The sequence below is a fragment of the Acaromyces ingoldii genome (assembly GCF_003144295.1).
Source record: "Acaromyces ingoldii strain MCA 4198 unplaced genomic scaffold FA10scaffold_9, whole genome shotgun sequence".
In the NCBI taxonomy this organism is placed as follows: domain Eukaryota; kingdom Fungi; phylum Basidiomycota; class Exobasidiomycetes; order Exobasidiales; family Cryptobasidiaceae; genus Acaromyces; species Acaromyces ingoldii.
The window spans coordinates 141,489-155,392 of NW_020290255.1; the positions used below are offsets into that span (position 1 = coordinate 141,489).

Here is a 13,904-nt window from a genome sequence, read left to right on the forward strand (position 1 = left end):
ATCATCAGTAGAATATCGAAAGAGTAGAATACCGACAATCTAACCCTGCGACAGTGAAACTTCACGTAGCCACGCTTCGGGTGACATTCCTGTTTCATGTTTGAATATTCGGTGTATGCGCCAGATGCTAACGCCGAGATCGGCAGCGATAGCCTTGATCGTCATCTTCGAACCCAACCTGGAATTTTGCCTCTTTTGGTTGTGTCCGAACTTCGCGGAATTTGGTGACCCCTCCATCAGTCGGAGCTTCACTTGTCTGGTGAGTTCGTCTCGCGAATCAGCCACTTTGTCTCGACGTGAGGCCGGGCTACATCTTTTGCACGGCCGATATCCTCGAATCTCAGCTTCTCCAGAAGTGTCTTCGAACGTCACTTGAAGTCGCGCAGGCCTTCGTGAGGGACACGTCGTGCGACAGTAGATACGCGTTGTTCGAACACAATAGACAAAAGCGGATGAAGCAGATGCGTCTCTGTTCAAAACAGCCTGCCAACGTAGGTCGTCGAGACTGATGTCAGGTGTTGTTTTGAAAATCGGTTCAGTTCCCAGAATCTCTGCGTCTAAGTTGAAAATCTTCAGAATCTCTTCAGCTGAGCCTTGCAGAACGCTGTTCATGTCGTACTGGCAATTGAAGATGAAGAGAACTCCTTGTTGTCGGCGGAGGACGCAAGATGCGGTTGGTATGTTTATACAAGGAAGGGTTTTTGTGGGACCAGAGAAATTTGAAAGCAGGGCAGACGAGCCTTTCCCAAAAGCACGTTCTTAAGCTTTTCCGGAACAGGCAAGTCTCGAAATGTAATTTCTTTATTTAGTCTCTGCACAATGTCTGCACTCACTTACACCACAATTTGGCACAAACACTTTGGACTCATCCTCTAGGAGATTTAGAAAAGTGGGCGAGGGAATTGCCCTCAAGGCACCAAAGCACCTTTCTGACCTCGTCGAACCTATTTCTACAATCGATTACGCACAGCACCGGCCAAGTCCTTCAAGTGGATTGTCTTCTTCGTATTTTCAGAGCCCATCGTAGCTAGTTTGATGAGCGAGCTTTCGTGGGCACATTGAATATGTGCACCTATCTGTTATCGAGGAGCCTCAGCTACTGTTTGCCTTCTTCGCTCACTGGCCGTGGCTCTGGCCTGTCTTCACATTCGGCCACATTTTCCTCTTGAGTTTCGAAAACTTGTTATAGTCAACACAACCTCCTCCCTACTTTTTTCATCTCTCACTGCCACATTTTGCCGCATCGTATGGAAGCTTATCTGAATAGCGCCAATAAGCAGCTTGCCAAAATTGAAGATTACTAGCTGCACACCTTTAAGATCTAAGATCTATAGATCTCCGAAGAGGGAGACATGCGTCTGCATATATCCGAATCAATTTGGTCGTCATCACCTTTTTTTTCAGTCCACCACGGGACCGTATTGCTTTAGCTTAACAAGACGGGACAAGAAAGATCGAAAAAAGGCAACACGCTTGGAGTCGAAAAAGAGACGAGAGACCTGAGGAAGAACATTATTCTTGAACAACTTGCATAACTAAGTCTGAACGTATCTCATTGTTGTTCACATACGTGTTCCTATCTATACAGGGAGACGATAATTTTCTTCGTCGATGTCTGCAAGAGTAGACTCCGCTAGCTGCCCAGCCTTCAAACCATAGAGGTTCTGGAAAGACATTATCACCGGTCTCCATTTGTCAGAATCGATCCGGTTGACATGGCCCTCTAGCCGTAGCTTCTCGTCGACATAGGTCTGTAGAACTTTGACTTCAACAGCCAGCAGAAACCCCTTGATCGCCGACGGTCCGTCCTTCATAAGCTCATGAACACCGCTCACTTCGGCTTCCATTTGCACTGGACATTCCTGGATGCGTGGCGGAATTACTTTCGCCGACTTTTGCTGAGTTAGTCTCGATGTCTTGAACTTGTTCCCATCATATCGATAACCGAGCTTGATCTTGACATCGGGAATTTCCACCGTGGCAGTCGTGCGAGCAAGTGCATTGATATTAGAAACCATTGTTTCGTCGGGAAGGTTGAGCACGCATTGCTTGGTTCGCAGTAAATTAATGGTGGTTTGTGAGTTGCCTTCTAGACCCAAGACACATCGATCGCCAAGCCACCAGGCAGACGACATTGGACCGATATTGGCTGTGCCGTCTTCATTGGTCGTTGTGACGAGGACGACAGGAGTCCCCCAGTAAAAAATTGCCGGAGAAATGGGTGAGTGAATCATCGTCAAATGTGTTGCTGTGAGACACGAATGAAGCTCGCGTACGATGTCAGCAGTGAAGGAAAGAGTCGACGTTCTCTCGGAGGAAGGTGAGGGAGGGAGTTTTTATACGGCTACCATGCTGGATTCTACAGTAATGTGATGTAAAGTTTGGCGCCAATGTCGCCGGCCTGTCGTTCTTTCTGTCTGCTTTTGAAATAGAAATCTTCTGACCTTCGTTTTCGGAAATTATCCTCCACAGCCGGGCACGTGTAGTCCAGAGCAGCTATTATTAGCACTCAATTCCTGAAAGGAAGGCCAAATAACATCCTCGCAACCCAGACCCCAAGTGTCAGAGTGAACTGATTGCGCAAAGGTTCTTGAGACCATTAAGAATGAAAGTTTATCGCGCTTGCCATAATTAATCTGGTCTTCATAAAGTTTACGTTGATTTCTTGCACGCAAGTACCTTGCCACAAAGTCGTCACTGTCAACTTGACAACTTCTTAGGTCTTTGTGTGTCTTCTTGTGCGCCCAACAAGCACCAACGAAGCCTAAAGAAAAAAAAAGTGGTGGCGAGCGGCCGTAAGTCTCGTTATATGTTAGCACGTCTACCACTCGGGTTGGTGTGTTCTACGATCTCCTCGGATGGATCGAAGTGGTCATGGGCATGCCGACGCCCGAGCACGGCGAAGAAAGCTGAGAGCCTACCACGCGGTTGGCCAAAAAATTTCTATCAACAAAAGCCATGGCATTCGTCGACCAGTTCCTCAACCCACAATGAGCTTTGGGCCTATCGCTCATGCGATCACGGGAAGAGGATTTCGTTGACCTCCTATGATTATATGATAGCTGACGTTGAAGTTTATGCATTGCAACAAGCTCTCTGAAGTGTGAACGATGGGCCTCGTACGAGTCTGTTCGGAAACGACATCGGCGTCGTCAGGGAGCTGAATAATGCTTCCGAGAGGCTTCCCTCGACAAGATAACGGCCATCTGCTACTTGCAGCAACTCATACAGACGCTTCTCTGACGAGATTCAACGGCACTGGAAATATCAAGATGTTAAATGGATTACACCCCTTGATGAAGCCATCTTCCAAAAAAACAGAAAAAAAAACGGGCTCCTTCACCGTTGACACGACTACCGTCGTTGCCGCAGAAACGACATCCTTTCTTTGGCCGTGCTGCACACTTCGATCAGCTACAATACAAACGGAACGCCGGCACACCAGACACGTTCGATTGCACGCGTTGCCCGGATGTCCTGTGTAGGGTCGTCGCGGAGCAGCACCAAATCGGCACGATTTCCCTCCTTCACAATGCCGCGATCACGGAACCCGAAGTGTTCTGCAGCGAGGACGGTGGCAGCACGCAAAGCTTCGACATTAGAAAGGCCTGCCTCGACGAGAAGCTGCAGCTCGCGATGCAACGACTCGCCATGTTGCACGTTGACAAACGTGCCCGGCTCCTCGTGACAATCTGTGCCCGCCAAGATTGGCACACCAGCCCTGTGCATCATGGCCACGGACTCTTTTGCATGTTCGTATTGTTGCTTTCCCTCTGCACTCCTGTTTGACCGAACGAGCGCCATGAAGAGAGAGGGCGAGCGGAGCAACCCAAGCATGGCACTCATCGGAGGGCGTTTGCTGATCTCTTGCATCATCACCAATGTAGGCACGGAAACAATGCCATCCGCCTTCATGCGCTCCACCAATTCCGCATCAACGCAACGGTCCCGTGGCGCATGGGTGATGATGTCAGCCTTGGCGTCCAAGGCCATCTTGAATGGCGTTGAGGCCGATGCGTGGACCACCACCATCTTCTGCTTCTCGTGTGCAGCTCGTGTTAAGGCGTCTAGCGTCGCCTGGGAGGGCCCTGGCACATCTGCAATCAGCTTGATGTAGTCAGAGCCCTCCTGAATCCTGTGCTCGACAAAAGCATCTGCACCGTCGGGACCGCGTAACATTGCCTCTTCTGGCAGGGGCAGGATGTGGCTGTGGATGCTGCCAGGCGCGGTAGCGGGCAGGCCAGCGCTCAGGATGTCTGGCAAGCCCGCTCTTGCTCGAAGGCCATTCATCTTCTCTGCCGGCCAGGTGGCCATGTCCAGTGCGGTTGTGACTCCATGCTTGGCAAGCGCGCGGAGATGGCCTTCGTGGTGAAGGTGGACATGGGCGTCAATCAGGCCAGGCAGCAGAACGCCTCCTTGGCCATCGACAGTTTCGTCGGCGCCTTCTGTGCTCGATCCGATCACGTCACCATCAATGACCACCGTCTGGGAAGCTCCAAGGTTGCCGGTACAGCTATCGAAGACACGAACATTGTGGATCACCGTTTTGCGATGGGCGGGCAGGGTCTTGGAGGGAGACATGAAGCGCGAGCGCGATTGCTCTGCGGACAAGCCAGAGGAGGGGAGAAGTCGAAGCAGGGAGGGCAGAAGGGCGAGATTGGAGCCTAGACCGACTTGTGATGCCCGCTCGGAATCAAGATGGAGGAGGTCGCTGAAGCTGGATCCGCGAGTAGGGCGCTTCCAAACTGTGGTGATCGAGGATGACGCTTGTAGTGTACAACTCGAGATCTTGCCAAAACTGCTGTGGGGCTAGGCTCGAGAAGGCTTGCTTGCTTCGGCGCTAAGTCTGTGTATAGATGCGGTATCCTGGTTCTAAACGGCTGATGACTACTACTTCTTTACAAATACGCACTTGCACGCCGCGGCCAGCTTAACCGCGCGCGAGCCGAACTAGCCGAAACACGGCAAGTTGGATGCCTGCTTAGCTCGCTTTCCACTGATATGCTTTCGCGCACGGCTTGCCTTAACCACAAAAGCAGATCGCAACGCTGACGTACAGTACTTAGCCCACAAAGCTCACGGGCCCACCGCCTACGCTTGGGAACTCCCGTTTCAGGTTGCCTATAAGGAGTGTACGACGATCTTTTGCTTCGTACCCACATCCTCTCAACAAAGTGAGCAGGGGAATTACCAGCTGCGAGAGTCACCCGGCCGAAAACTTGGAGGATGTCGTCGTCTTATGATGACCCGGCGGATCCTGAGATCGTCAAACAGGCCAAAAAAGAACGAGTCGCCGTCGAAAGCCAGTACGACGAGCGCGACGTCGCCCTGTACAACCTCGGAATCGGAGCCAACGAAAAGGACCTCGAATACATTTACGAAGGCGATGATGCCTTCGAGGCTATTCCAACCTTTGGTGTTCTGCCCATGATCGATGCCATGCACCAATTTCCATTGGACTTCTTGCCCAATTTTGAGCCTGCCAAGCTGCTTCACGGGGAACAGAGCCTGCGTATCCTAGGCCCGATTCCGACACGCGGCAAGCTGGTGTCGAACGCACAGCTGATCGAGTGTCTAGACAAAGGCAAGGCAGTGAGCGTCGTGCTCAAGACGACGACGAAGACGAGCGCTGCAAACCCCGGGGGGGAGAAGGTACTCTTTGAGAATGTATCCACACTCTTCATCCGTGGCAGCGGCGGCTTCGGCGGACAAAGGCACAGCACTAGGAGCGACGAATCCACCGCGACCAATCGTCCACCTGCTCGGAAGCCCGATGCCATCATGTTCCACACGACAAGCGCTAATCAGGCCGCACTCTACCGTCTCTCGGGAGACTACAACCCTCTGCATGTTGATCCAGAGTTTGCAGAGATGGGCGGCTTCAGCAAGGCAAGTCACCGTCGTTGCTTTTGCGTTATATTTGTTCTTCTTGTTGTTCGTGGTAATACGGTCCAGATGCTGACCGATTGGCTTTTTCCACTATAGCCTATCTTGCACGGACTCTGCTCCTACGGCATCTCGGCGCGTCTGTTGCAACGCGAGTTTGGCAAAATCACTCACATCAAGGCTCGCTTTGCGGGCACGGTGCTGCCTGGCGAACGACTCACCGTCAAAGCATGGAAGATGGACGCCAAACACGTCATTTTTGAAAGCTACGTCGACGACCGCGTTGTACTCAGCGCTGCTGCGGTCAACCTCGCGTAGCTGCGTGCGCTTCAAAACCTTTCCCTCCTCGATACACGTCGTCGATTGCATTTCAATGCTATGGCCGTTTTTCTAACCCTAAGACTTCACTGTCAGAGCGAATCGTCGCGTGCTCAGCCTGTGCCTTCCAAACTTGTGTCTGCGTACCCAACTCAGATGTCTTAGACCTTGCCTATGAGGTGTTTTTCCAGCGTCTTTGACCTCTCCCGCAGGTTCGACAGGGACGACGACGATGGCGCAGCAGTGGGATTCAGAGCAGTAGAAACAATTGCCGCAGCAGCAGCAGCAGCAGCACAAGTGACGATAATCGGGAACATAAGGAAGCCAGAGAGAGGAAAGAAAGTCGCGGCGCGGTTGCTGGCGTCACATATAGGGGCTACGTGGGAAGCATGTACAAACAGTAAAGGGAGAGCGCATGGTCTAGAGCTGAAAGAGGAGCAAGCAAGTTGGAGAGCGGAAAAGAGAGACTGCAGCAGAAGACAAGTGCCAGCCACGCTTACCAGAGGGAACCGTACTACGATGCTACTTCTGCACATCCCACAGGCTCGCCAGAAGTCTGCGATCGCCTTCCCACGTTCGACGGCCGTGCTGTACGGCCAGGTTGTCGAGCAGGAGCACGTCGCCCTGCTGCCATGGCACGTCGACCTGCTCTTCGGTCGTGATCTTCCGGATGCTATCAATCCACTTGAGCGGAAAGGGCAGGTCGTCGCCGTGCGGTCCTACATAGTACGGTGGCAGGTTGTGTGGCTGCTCCGAGGGCGACGCCAGCTGCTGCTTCAGCCACGTGTCCAGGCTCATCGACCACGGCTTTGATGTACGATGGGTGTCCGCGTGGAGCGTGCGCGAGTGCACATTGGTAAAGTAGCTCGGCAGGTGAAACACCGGGTGCTGACGGACGCCGGGGACGCGCTGAACGACCATGCAGGAGCCGTCGGGGAGCCAGTGAGAGGAATAGCCTCGTTGCTTCCAAGTGTTTTCTGTGGCAGTGGCATTAGGTTGCCAGCCGCCTTCCTCAGCGAGCGACCTGACGTTGTCTTCCACAATGGACCGAAGCTGCTCTTCGGTCACGTCTTGTTGTTGGGTCTGAGGACCAAAGGCGCTTGGTTCAAAGACGCCATTGCCACCCAAGGAGTTGGCCACTCTCGCGCGCGGATGAGTAATGGTGTATGCGATCCCTTGTTTTTCGATCGTCGCGAGGTAGTCGGTTTGTTCCTCGGCAAAGCGTTGGTACAGCTTGAAGCTTGATGCGATCGGTGTCTCGCCTCGCTTTTCGGGAGCAGAGAGACAAAAAAAGGCGATGAAGGATGGGTGGTGGGACGATAGGCCGTATTCGTTGTGAGAGCCAATCGCCAAGTGAGAAGGACCTTCATTAGCCGAGGCGACATTCTTGGCGTGCGGACGACGGAGAACCATCAATCCTTTGTCTTGGTGCGGCACCCAGCCTGCTCCCTCTGCCAGCGTGTGGATGAACGCAGAGAAGTCATCTGCTGTGCGGAGTGGCGTGTTGCGGAAGTGCAAGGCGCCACCCGAGCTCGTCAGGAGCGTTCGCAGGGCCGACTGCCATTGAAAGGAGGAACGACGAGAGCGTCAATGAAGAGTGGTCTCGTCTGATCTAGGTTGACTTACCTCGTCGGCCTTCGCCGTGCGATGCGCCGGCTGAGCAGCCAAGCTAGACGCCTCCGATAGGAAAGCGTCCAACGTGGCGTCGGGCGATGCGTCGAGGACGCCAGGAAAGGCATCGGTCAAGATTTTCTCTGGACCATCTGATTGGCTGAGCGTGATCGTACGCTGATACGCAGCTCGGCCGTTGGTGAAGATGTTGCGCAAGGGAGCCGGTTGGCTTGCAAAGTTGACATCCGCGGGCGGCTGTGTCGCCGAAATTGTTTCTACGGCCATGCTGGCGATGAGCTTCAAAGGGGAGACGAGGAGACGAAAGAGAGAAAGAGTGGGGAGGTGAGGGCAAAGAGCGCTGTTGTTATAAAAAGAGGAACAAAGGGAGTCCACTTTCCGAGCGCCATCTTACTGCTCAACATCCGAGCTTGCTTGACATTTTAGCGCAGCCGAATTCATTTGGCGACGGTGCCTTGCTGCTTGCTGTCTGTATCATGCGCATCTCGATGGTACCTGCGTGCAGCTTCCGTTTTGCCTACCCGCCGGAGACCATCTGCCGAAGCGGGCCCGAGGGAGCACGCCGCGAGCACAAAAAACACGGTGCGGATGGCGAGCGCTCTACGGCCAATGACGAGATTGGGTGCCAGGAACAGCTAGTCAGCTCCAATTTTTTGTGCCATCACGAAGAGAAAATGGAGCAAAGACGCTAAGTGCCAACTTTGTTGCCATGCTCAACGACACTGCTGGACCGTCTTTTGCGTCGCTGTCGAGGTCGTGCACGCCATAGCCTCGGCTTACATGACATCTATCTCTGCCAGTCTGTGCCGAGAAAGAGCATCAAGAGAGCGTTTGATAGGCCCGATCTGAGCGAGGTTGCCAGGCTCAAAGACACTGCTGGACCGTCTTGCGTCGCTGTCGAGGTCGCGCACGCCATAGCCTCGGCTTACATGAAATATAACCTATGCCAGTCTGTGCCGAGAAAGAGCATCAGGAGCAGCGTTTGATAGGCCCGATCGAGGAGAAAAGTCTGATAAGTGACAGGGTCTATCGACGCAGCCAACGAAGCTTAAAAAGTGCGTCCAAGCGGCGAAAAGCCATCGTCACGCTCAACCTCCCTCCCCTCTCCGAATTGTTCCTGCGCAATCTTGCCTGAAATGAGTCGGCTTGGTCTCTTCTATCGCTCGGTTCTCCTTCAGATCATCCTTGTCGGCCTGGTGTCCTTCTCCCAGCCCGGCATCTGGAATGCGCTCAACGGGCTTGGTGCCGGCGGCGAGGAGGAACCGTACCTGGTCAACACGGCGAATGCGCTCACGTACGGGATCATGATCTTTGGCTGCACCTTGGCCGGCGGTGTTGTGAACAAGATTGGCGCCAAATGGACCTTGGTGATTGGTGTGATTTTGTGAGTGCAAGAGGGGGCACGCAAGGCAGACGACGAGGGCTGACGTGGTAATGCAGCTACACTCCGTATGCGTCGAGCTTGTACTGCAACAACCGCTTCGGCAAGTAAGTCGCCGCCCTCTTGAAGCCGTTGGTGTTGGCTGACCCGCCTGGCTCCCTTACCAGCGAATGGTATGTCATCTTTGGCGCTGCACTCTGCGGGATCGGCGCCTCGTTGTTCTGGGCCTCCGAGGCGTACATTGCCGTCGGTTATCCGTCCGAGGCGCAACGTGGTCGTCTGATCGGCATTTGGATGGGTCTGCGGAGCAGTGCTCCCATCATTGCGGGCGCCATCTCTGTCTCGCTCAACATCGGACGGTCGACCGCTGGCAAGGTGAGCCCCGACACTTACCTGGCGCTGATTGGGATCCAGTGCATCGGACTACCGCTCGCCTTGTTGCTCAGCCCTGAGTCCAAGGTGAGGCGTCCGGACGGCACAGGCGTACCGCACCTTCGCAGGACGACGGTCAAGGAAGAAATCAAGGGCATCTGGCACACCATGCGTCTTCCTCACGTCGTTCTTCTCATCCCCATCTTTGTCATGGGCGAATGGGGCGGCGTGAGTCAGGGCAACTATTTGACAAAGTACTTTTCCGTCCGATCTCGCGCCTTGGCCCAACTCTTGACGGCCATCATCAGCGTCATTGCTGACCTTTCCGTCGGTTTTGTTGCCGATACGCGCTGGCTTGGAAACCAACGTCAACGAGCCCGTTTCCTCTGGGCCTTTTTCGCCATCTTTACCAGTGCGCTTTGGATCTGGCAAACGATCACACAAGTCCGCTTCTCGCGAGACCCAACCCCTGTCGACTACAAAGGCAGCTCGGGGCGATTCAACAGCGCGTTTGCCGTCTACTTGCTATGGAAGTGAGTCTCTTGTGTTTCTTGCGTCTGAGGCGCACCCCGCTTAGCACAGTCTACTGCAACGTTGCCCTCTAGATTCGCGTACGAAGGACAGGTCGTCTTTCTCTACTGGCTCATTGGCACCTACCCGATTGCCAAGGGGACTTTACCGCGGGCTGTGGGTGTCTTGCGCACCTATGAGTCTGTCGGCAGCTGCTTTTCGTTCATCGTCGGCGCGACACACTGGCCGAACCTGAACCAGAGCCTGCTCTCGCTTGCTCTCTGGCTCGTGTGCATCCTCCCGACCACGCTAGCGATCAACAAGGTCCCGAGCGAGCGGATTGAAAAGCTAGACGAAACAGAGGGCGCGAGGGAGACGGACATTGTGCCAACACTCCAGCGAGATCAAGAAAAGGGTTCACTGCAGGACGAGGTGCGCGACAAGGTGCACGACAAGAACTTGCTCGCATCGGACGACTCGGTCTGATCGTTCGTCTTTGTCACTTTGGGAAAGGAGTAGCTTCGCCGTTGTAGACACTCTCCTACTCTCCCTTCTTTCCTCAGACCGCTTCTTCCAAGCCAGGTTCCCTTCCTTCCTTCCTCCTCCCTCTCACCGTATGACATGTATAGACCGCTTGCATGCCAGAGAAAAGAAGGGAGGAAATGGAAGCTTCACAATCTAGTAAGAGGCTCGCGCGCACACCTTGTGCCCTCGAGCGCATGAACCAATCGGCAGTGCTGCACGACGAATGGGCTTCTTGTTGGTGCGACGAGGATGATCGTGGTGCTCACTCCATCAACACAGTCATTGTGCTTGGCAAACAAGTTCTGATTGTCCAGAGACCATACAGCGTCATGAAAGAGCGATGCTACCATCTGACAAGCCCACTCCGATCGACGCGCACGCTCACGCAATCGAGTCGGTCTCGTTGAAGGGGTGGTCGGGGTCATAGGGGAACTTGCGCACGCCCTCGTCGCCTGCATACGACCACAGGTTCGGGTACGCGGCGGCGGCGTCGATGGTGCCCTCGGGCCGGACCTTTTTGCCGAATGTGTGGAGCTTGCTGGCCTTGCCCTCGGTCCCGTAGTCGATGCGCACCATCTGTCTCGACCGCCGCGCCGGGTTGCTGGGCAGGTAGTTGTGGGGCGAGATGAGCATGGATGCTTGTGCCTGTGAAGAAGGGAGCGCGGTCAGCATACTCGAGCGGGCTGTCCCTGCTTGAAGTTCACACCCACCTTGGTCTGCACAGTATTCGGAAGATCCGTCTGGTCGGGCACGTGGAGCATGCCGAGGTTGAACCAGACAACCACATCCTCCTGGTCGAGGCTCTCGCCGTCGAGGAACTTGCCAAAGTCGACGATCGGGTGGGCCGGGTCGACCGAGTTCATCGCATTGGCCACGCGGGGCTCGGTGTCCTTTTGCTTGGTAAAGTAGACGTGCTCCTGCGTGAAATGCGCCGAGTTGAGCAGGTTGGGGCTGTCCTTGATCGTGAGCGAGTGTCCGTTGCCGATGGCTGAGATGGTGGAAAAAGAGAGGATTAGTCAGATTCACAATGCGCGCGCGCTTCCCAAGTGATCACACCCACAAGGCATGATCCGGTAGCCGATCGGCTGGCCAAAGTCGTCGGTCTCGTCCTTGTTGACGATGAGCAGCAGGCTGTGCGTGCCGCCGCCCCAGTTGAAGCCCGTCTCCTGGTCAAGGTAGGACCGCTGGAGGTGCATCGTGTTGCGCTTCAGCCCGTCGTTCCAGGGGTAGTCGACCTCGACGGGCACGACGGCATGCTTGGCGACCGAGTTCTTTGTCCCGCCAATGTCCATGTCCGCCTTGAAGGTCAAAACATGGTCGTGCATGCTGCCCGAGAGGCCCTTGCGGATCTGGTAGCCGTACTCCTCGTTGCCCGCGTAGAAGGCCGACTGGATATAGCCCGAGGCCGACACTTTTGTTTCGATGGTCCCGTCGAGGTGGAAGGTGTACGAGAACGTGTAGTCGTAGTTGCCCACCGTCGACACGGTCCGCAGCACCAGGGCAATGTCCTTGGTGACCGAGATATAGGAACCCGACGAGTGCCGCTGGATCGGCCCGCCCATGTCGCGCTCAAAGACGCAGATCGCGTCCCGGTGCGTCTTGGACTCCTCGGCGGCGTGGAAGGTGGCGTTGAAGTAGGTCGCATAGGCAGGGCAGTCGTAGCCCTTGACGAGCTGGAACGCATAGGGCCCAAAGCCGTAGTACGTGTCCAGGTAGCTCGTGCCTGCCTGTACGGGATCGTTGCCCGCATAGTGCGCCACGGCCTCCTGCAGGCCAAGCTCAAACAGGATGCGCTTGCCCCCGTACGTCACGTCGTACAGCCGAAGGCCGGTGTCGCGCGTAAAGGTAAAGTAGAAGGAAAAGTCCATCCACTCCACGTAGCGGCGATCCTCATCCACCTTGAACCGCTGGCCGTCTGGCGCCACCTCGACGGGAGGCAGGCGCTCGTCGTCGGGGTATGCGTCCCCCACGCGGTCGGTGCCGTACCACGCATCCTCGTAGCTGGCCACGAGGGGGCTGTTGGTCTGCTCGGTCTTTTTCAGCGTGCCCGACGCCCAGGCCGCTCGGAATTCCTTCGTCGAGGCAAAGAACTGGTCGTTGTAGAGCCAGCCCGTGACCGCCCAGTTGGCCTTTTCGCGGCCCGTCGTGTCGGCGCGGAAGAAGAGGCCCTGGGGCAGCAGCGTCGTGGCGTCGTACCCAAACGTGTCTTCGGACACGTGGGCCCAAAAGGTGACCCACTGGACAACCCTGCCGTCGCGGTGCCAGAGCGGGTCGACGCCCCAGATGTCAAAGTCGTCGTCGTCGGAGCCGGTGACTGTGCCGTTGATGAGGTCTTTTGTAATATCTTGGATGTCGGAGGCAATCTCGGCGAACCAGTCTCCCCAGGCGTCCTCGTCGGCGTTGTACTTGTGGACGCGTGCTTGGCCCTTGGTCGACAGCCAGGACAGGTCGACGAGCGAGGTCTCTGCGGTCACGGGCAGCGGTCCCACGCCAATAAACTCAATGTACGGCTCCTCGCTGGCGCCGTGTGACACGGTGACGACCGCATAGCGCTTCGGCTTGTCGCCGTCGCCGTCGAGGTAGGCCAGCGCATCGGTCTTGTTGGGCATGAGCACATCCACCACGGTGATCTGGTTGTCCCACGCCGTCGCATTCTCGGCCGCCGTGAGGTTCAGGCTGTCCTGCTCGTGGCAGAATTTGATCACGGCGGCTGCTTCATCGTTGGTCAGGCTTGCGAACACGTTGTCCTTGGGCGCGGTGACCGTGGGCGCATAGCTGGGGTCAATTTGCGAAGCATTGGCGACGCTGTCTTGGACCACAGCCTTGGCCGCGGGCGCCGTGGCCTCCTGCACGGCTGCCAGCTTCTGCGCATACGCGATGGGCAGGCGAAGGCGCTCCGCCTTGGGGGCCGCCTGCACAGCGCCGATCAACGCGAGGAAACCGGACACTGCGGCAAAGGAGCACCGCATCTTGAGAACACTGGGAAGGAACGGACAAGGGAACGACCGTTCTTCTGCGAGGAGGAAGAAAGAGGACTCATTTATACGCGCTTGCCTCCCGCCCAGGGCCAGTGGAAGCTAGCTATCGCCGAAGAAAGGCTGCTCTTGCCCCTCCCCCCCACCCGGTGAAAATGGCGGACATGGCTAAGCCACAGCGGCCGCCGCTTCGTCGCCTCGTCGCTTCCGTTATCTCTTTGCGCAGCGCAGGTACGCTGTCACCAGGGCCAGGGCCACTCTTTCTTCCTGCGCACTACTCGGCCACGTGGCATGGCCCTTATCGCGGC

General features: G+C 55.7%; 8 protein-coding genes across 8 annotated transcripts; 3 read left to right on the forward strand and 5 right to left on the reverse strand.

The window, feature by feature from the left end:
• Positions 1–45: 45 nt before the first annotated feature.
• On the reverse strand, positions 46–489 carry FA10DRAFT_215702 (hypothetical protein; the record flags this gene model as incomplete). The annotated part of the gene is made up of 2 exons (XM_025518492.1): positions 46–192; positions 253–489. Coding segments are annotated over 2 exons (384 nt in total), but the record flags the coding sequence as incomplete, so codon positions are not given.
• Positions 490–1,550: 1,061 nt separating this feature from the next.
• On the reverse strand, positions 1,551–2,381 carry FA10DRAFT_269888 (hypothetical protein). The gene has a single exon (XM_025522918.1). The coding sequence runs from the start codon at positions 2,232–2,234 to the stop codon at positions 1,581–1,583; it is 654 nt and encodes a 217-aa protein (XP_025373984.1). The 5' UTR covers positions 2,235–2,381; the 3' UTR covers positions 1,551–1,580.
• Positions 2,382–2,686: 305 nt separating this feature from the next.
• Positions 2,687–3,239, forward strand: FA10DRAFT_199953 (hypothetical protein). Its single transcript, XM_025518435.1, has one exon. It carries the CDS (start codon positions 2,810–2,812, stop codon positions 3,098–3,100), a length of 291 nt encoding a protein of 96 aa, XP_025373985.1. The 5' UTR covers positions 2,687–2,809; the 3' UTR covers positions 3,101–3,239.
• Positions 3,240–3,258: 19 nt separating this feature from the next.
• Positions 3,259–4,881, reverse strand: FA10DRAFT_269889 (putative hydrolase). Its single transcript, XM_025522919.1, has one exon. It carries the CDS (start codon positions 4,579–4,581, stop codon positions 3,415–3,417), a length of 1,167 nt encoding a protein of 388 aa, XP_025373986.1. The 5' UTR covers positions 4,582–4,881; the 3' UTR covers positions 3,259–3,414.
• A 405-nt stretch (positions 4,882–5,286) lies between these two features.
• Positions 5,287–5,985, forward strand: FA10DRAFT_269890 (Thioesterase/thiol ester dehydrase-isomerase; the record flags this gene model as incomplete). The annotated part of the gene is made up of 1 exon (XM_025522920.1): positions 5,287–5,985. A coding segment is annotated over one exon (699 nt), but the record flags the coding sequence as incomplete, so codon positions are not given.
• A 379-nt stretch (positions 5,986–6,364) lies between these two features.
• On the reverse strand, positions 6,365–8,453 carry FA10DRAFT_276573 (Clavaminate synthase-like protein). The gene is made up of 2 exons (XM_025523326.1): positions 7,831–8,453; positions 6,365–7,761 (listed from the first exon to the last, which is right to left on the reverse strand). The coding sequence occupies exons 1-2, from the start codon at positions 8,098–8,100 to the stop codon at positions 6,727–6,729; spliced, it is 1,305 nt and encodes a 434-aa protein (XP_025373988.1). The 5' UTR covers positions 8,101–8,453; the 3' UTR covers positions 6,365–6,726.
• Positions 8,454–8,969: 516 nt separating this feature from the next.
• Positions 8,970–10,582, forward strand: FA10DRAFT_256680 (duf895 domain protein membrane protein; the record flags this gene model as incomplete). Its single annotated transcript, XM_025519816.1, has 4 exons — positions 8,970–9,217; positions 9,274–9,321; positions 9,382–10,119; positions 10,192–10,582. 4 exons carry the CDS (start codon positions 8,970–8,972, stop codon positions 10,580–10,582), a joined length of 1,425 nt encoding a protein of 474 aa, XP_025373989.1.
• A 382-nt stretch (positions 10,583–10,964) lies between these two features.
• On the reverse strand, positions 10,965–13,736 carry FA10DRAFT_199993 (copper amine oxidase). Its single transcript, XM_025518436.1, has 3 exons — positions 11,682–13,736; positions 11,332–11,609; positions 10,965–11,266 (listed from the first exon to the last, which is right to left on the reverse strand). Exons 1-3 carry the CDS (start codon positions 13,588–13,590, stop codon positions 11,003–11,005), a joined length of 2,451 nt encoding a protein of 816 aa, XP_025373990.1. The 5' UTR covers positions 13,591–13,736; the 3' UTR covers positions 10,965–11,002.
• Between the last annotated feature and the right edge of the window lie 168 nt (positions 13,737–13,904).

Excerpts from the sequence above, each read along its gene's own strand:
- FA10DRAFT_269888 (XM_025522918.1), bottom strand. The coding sequence starts at position 2,234 with ATGATTCACTCACCCATTTCTCCGGCAATTTTTTACTGGGGGACTCCT.
- FA10DRAFT_199953 (XM_025518435.1), top strand. The coding sequence starts at position 2,810 with ATGTTAGCACGTCTACCACTCGGGTTGGTGTGTTCTACGATCTCCTCG.
- FA10DRAFT_269889 (XM_025522919.1), bottom strand. The coding sequence starts at position 4,581 with ATGTCTCCCTCCAAGACCCTGCCCGCCCATCGCAAAACGGTGATCCAC.
- FA10DRAFT_276573 (XM_025523326.1), bottom strand. The coding sequence starts at position 8,100 with ATGGCCGTAGAAACAATTTCGGCGACACAGCCGCCCGCGGATGTCAAC. Across the intron at positions 7,762-7,830 it reads GCACGGCGAAGGCCGACGAG|TCGGCCCTGCGAACGCTCCT; the intron begins GTAAGTCAACCT and ends TTTCAATGGCAG.
- FA10DRAFT_199993 (XM_025518436.1), bottom strand. The coding sequence starts at position 13,590 with ATGCGGTGCTCCTTTGCCGCAGTGTCCGGTTTCCTCGCGTTGATCGGC. Across the intron at positions 11,610-11,681 it reads CGGCTACCGGATCATGCCTT|CCATCGGCAACGGACACTCG; the intron begins GTGGGTGTGATC and ends CCACCATCTCAG. Across the intron at positions 11,267-11,331 it reads CGAATACTGTGCAGACCAAG|GCACAAGCATCCATGCTCAT; the intron begins GTGGGTGTGAAC and ends CCTTCTTCACAG.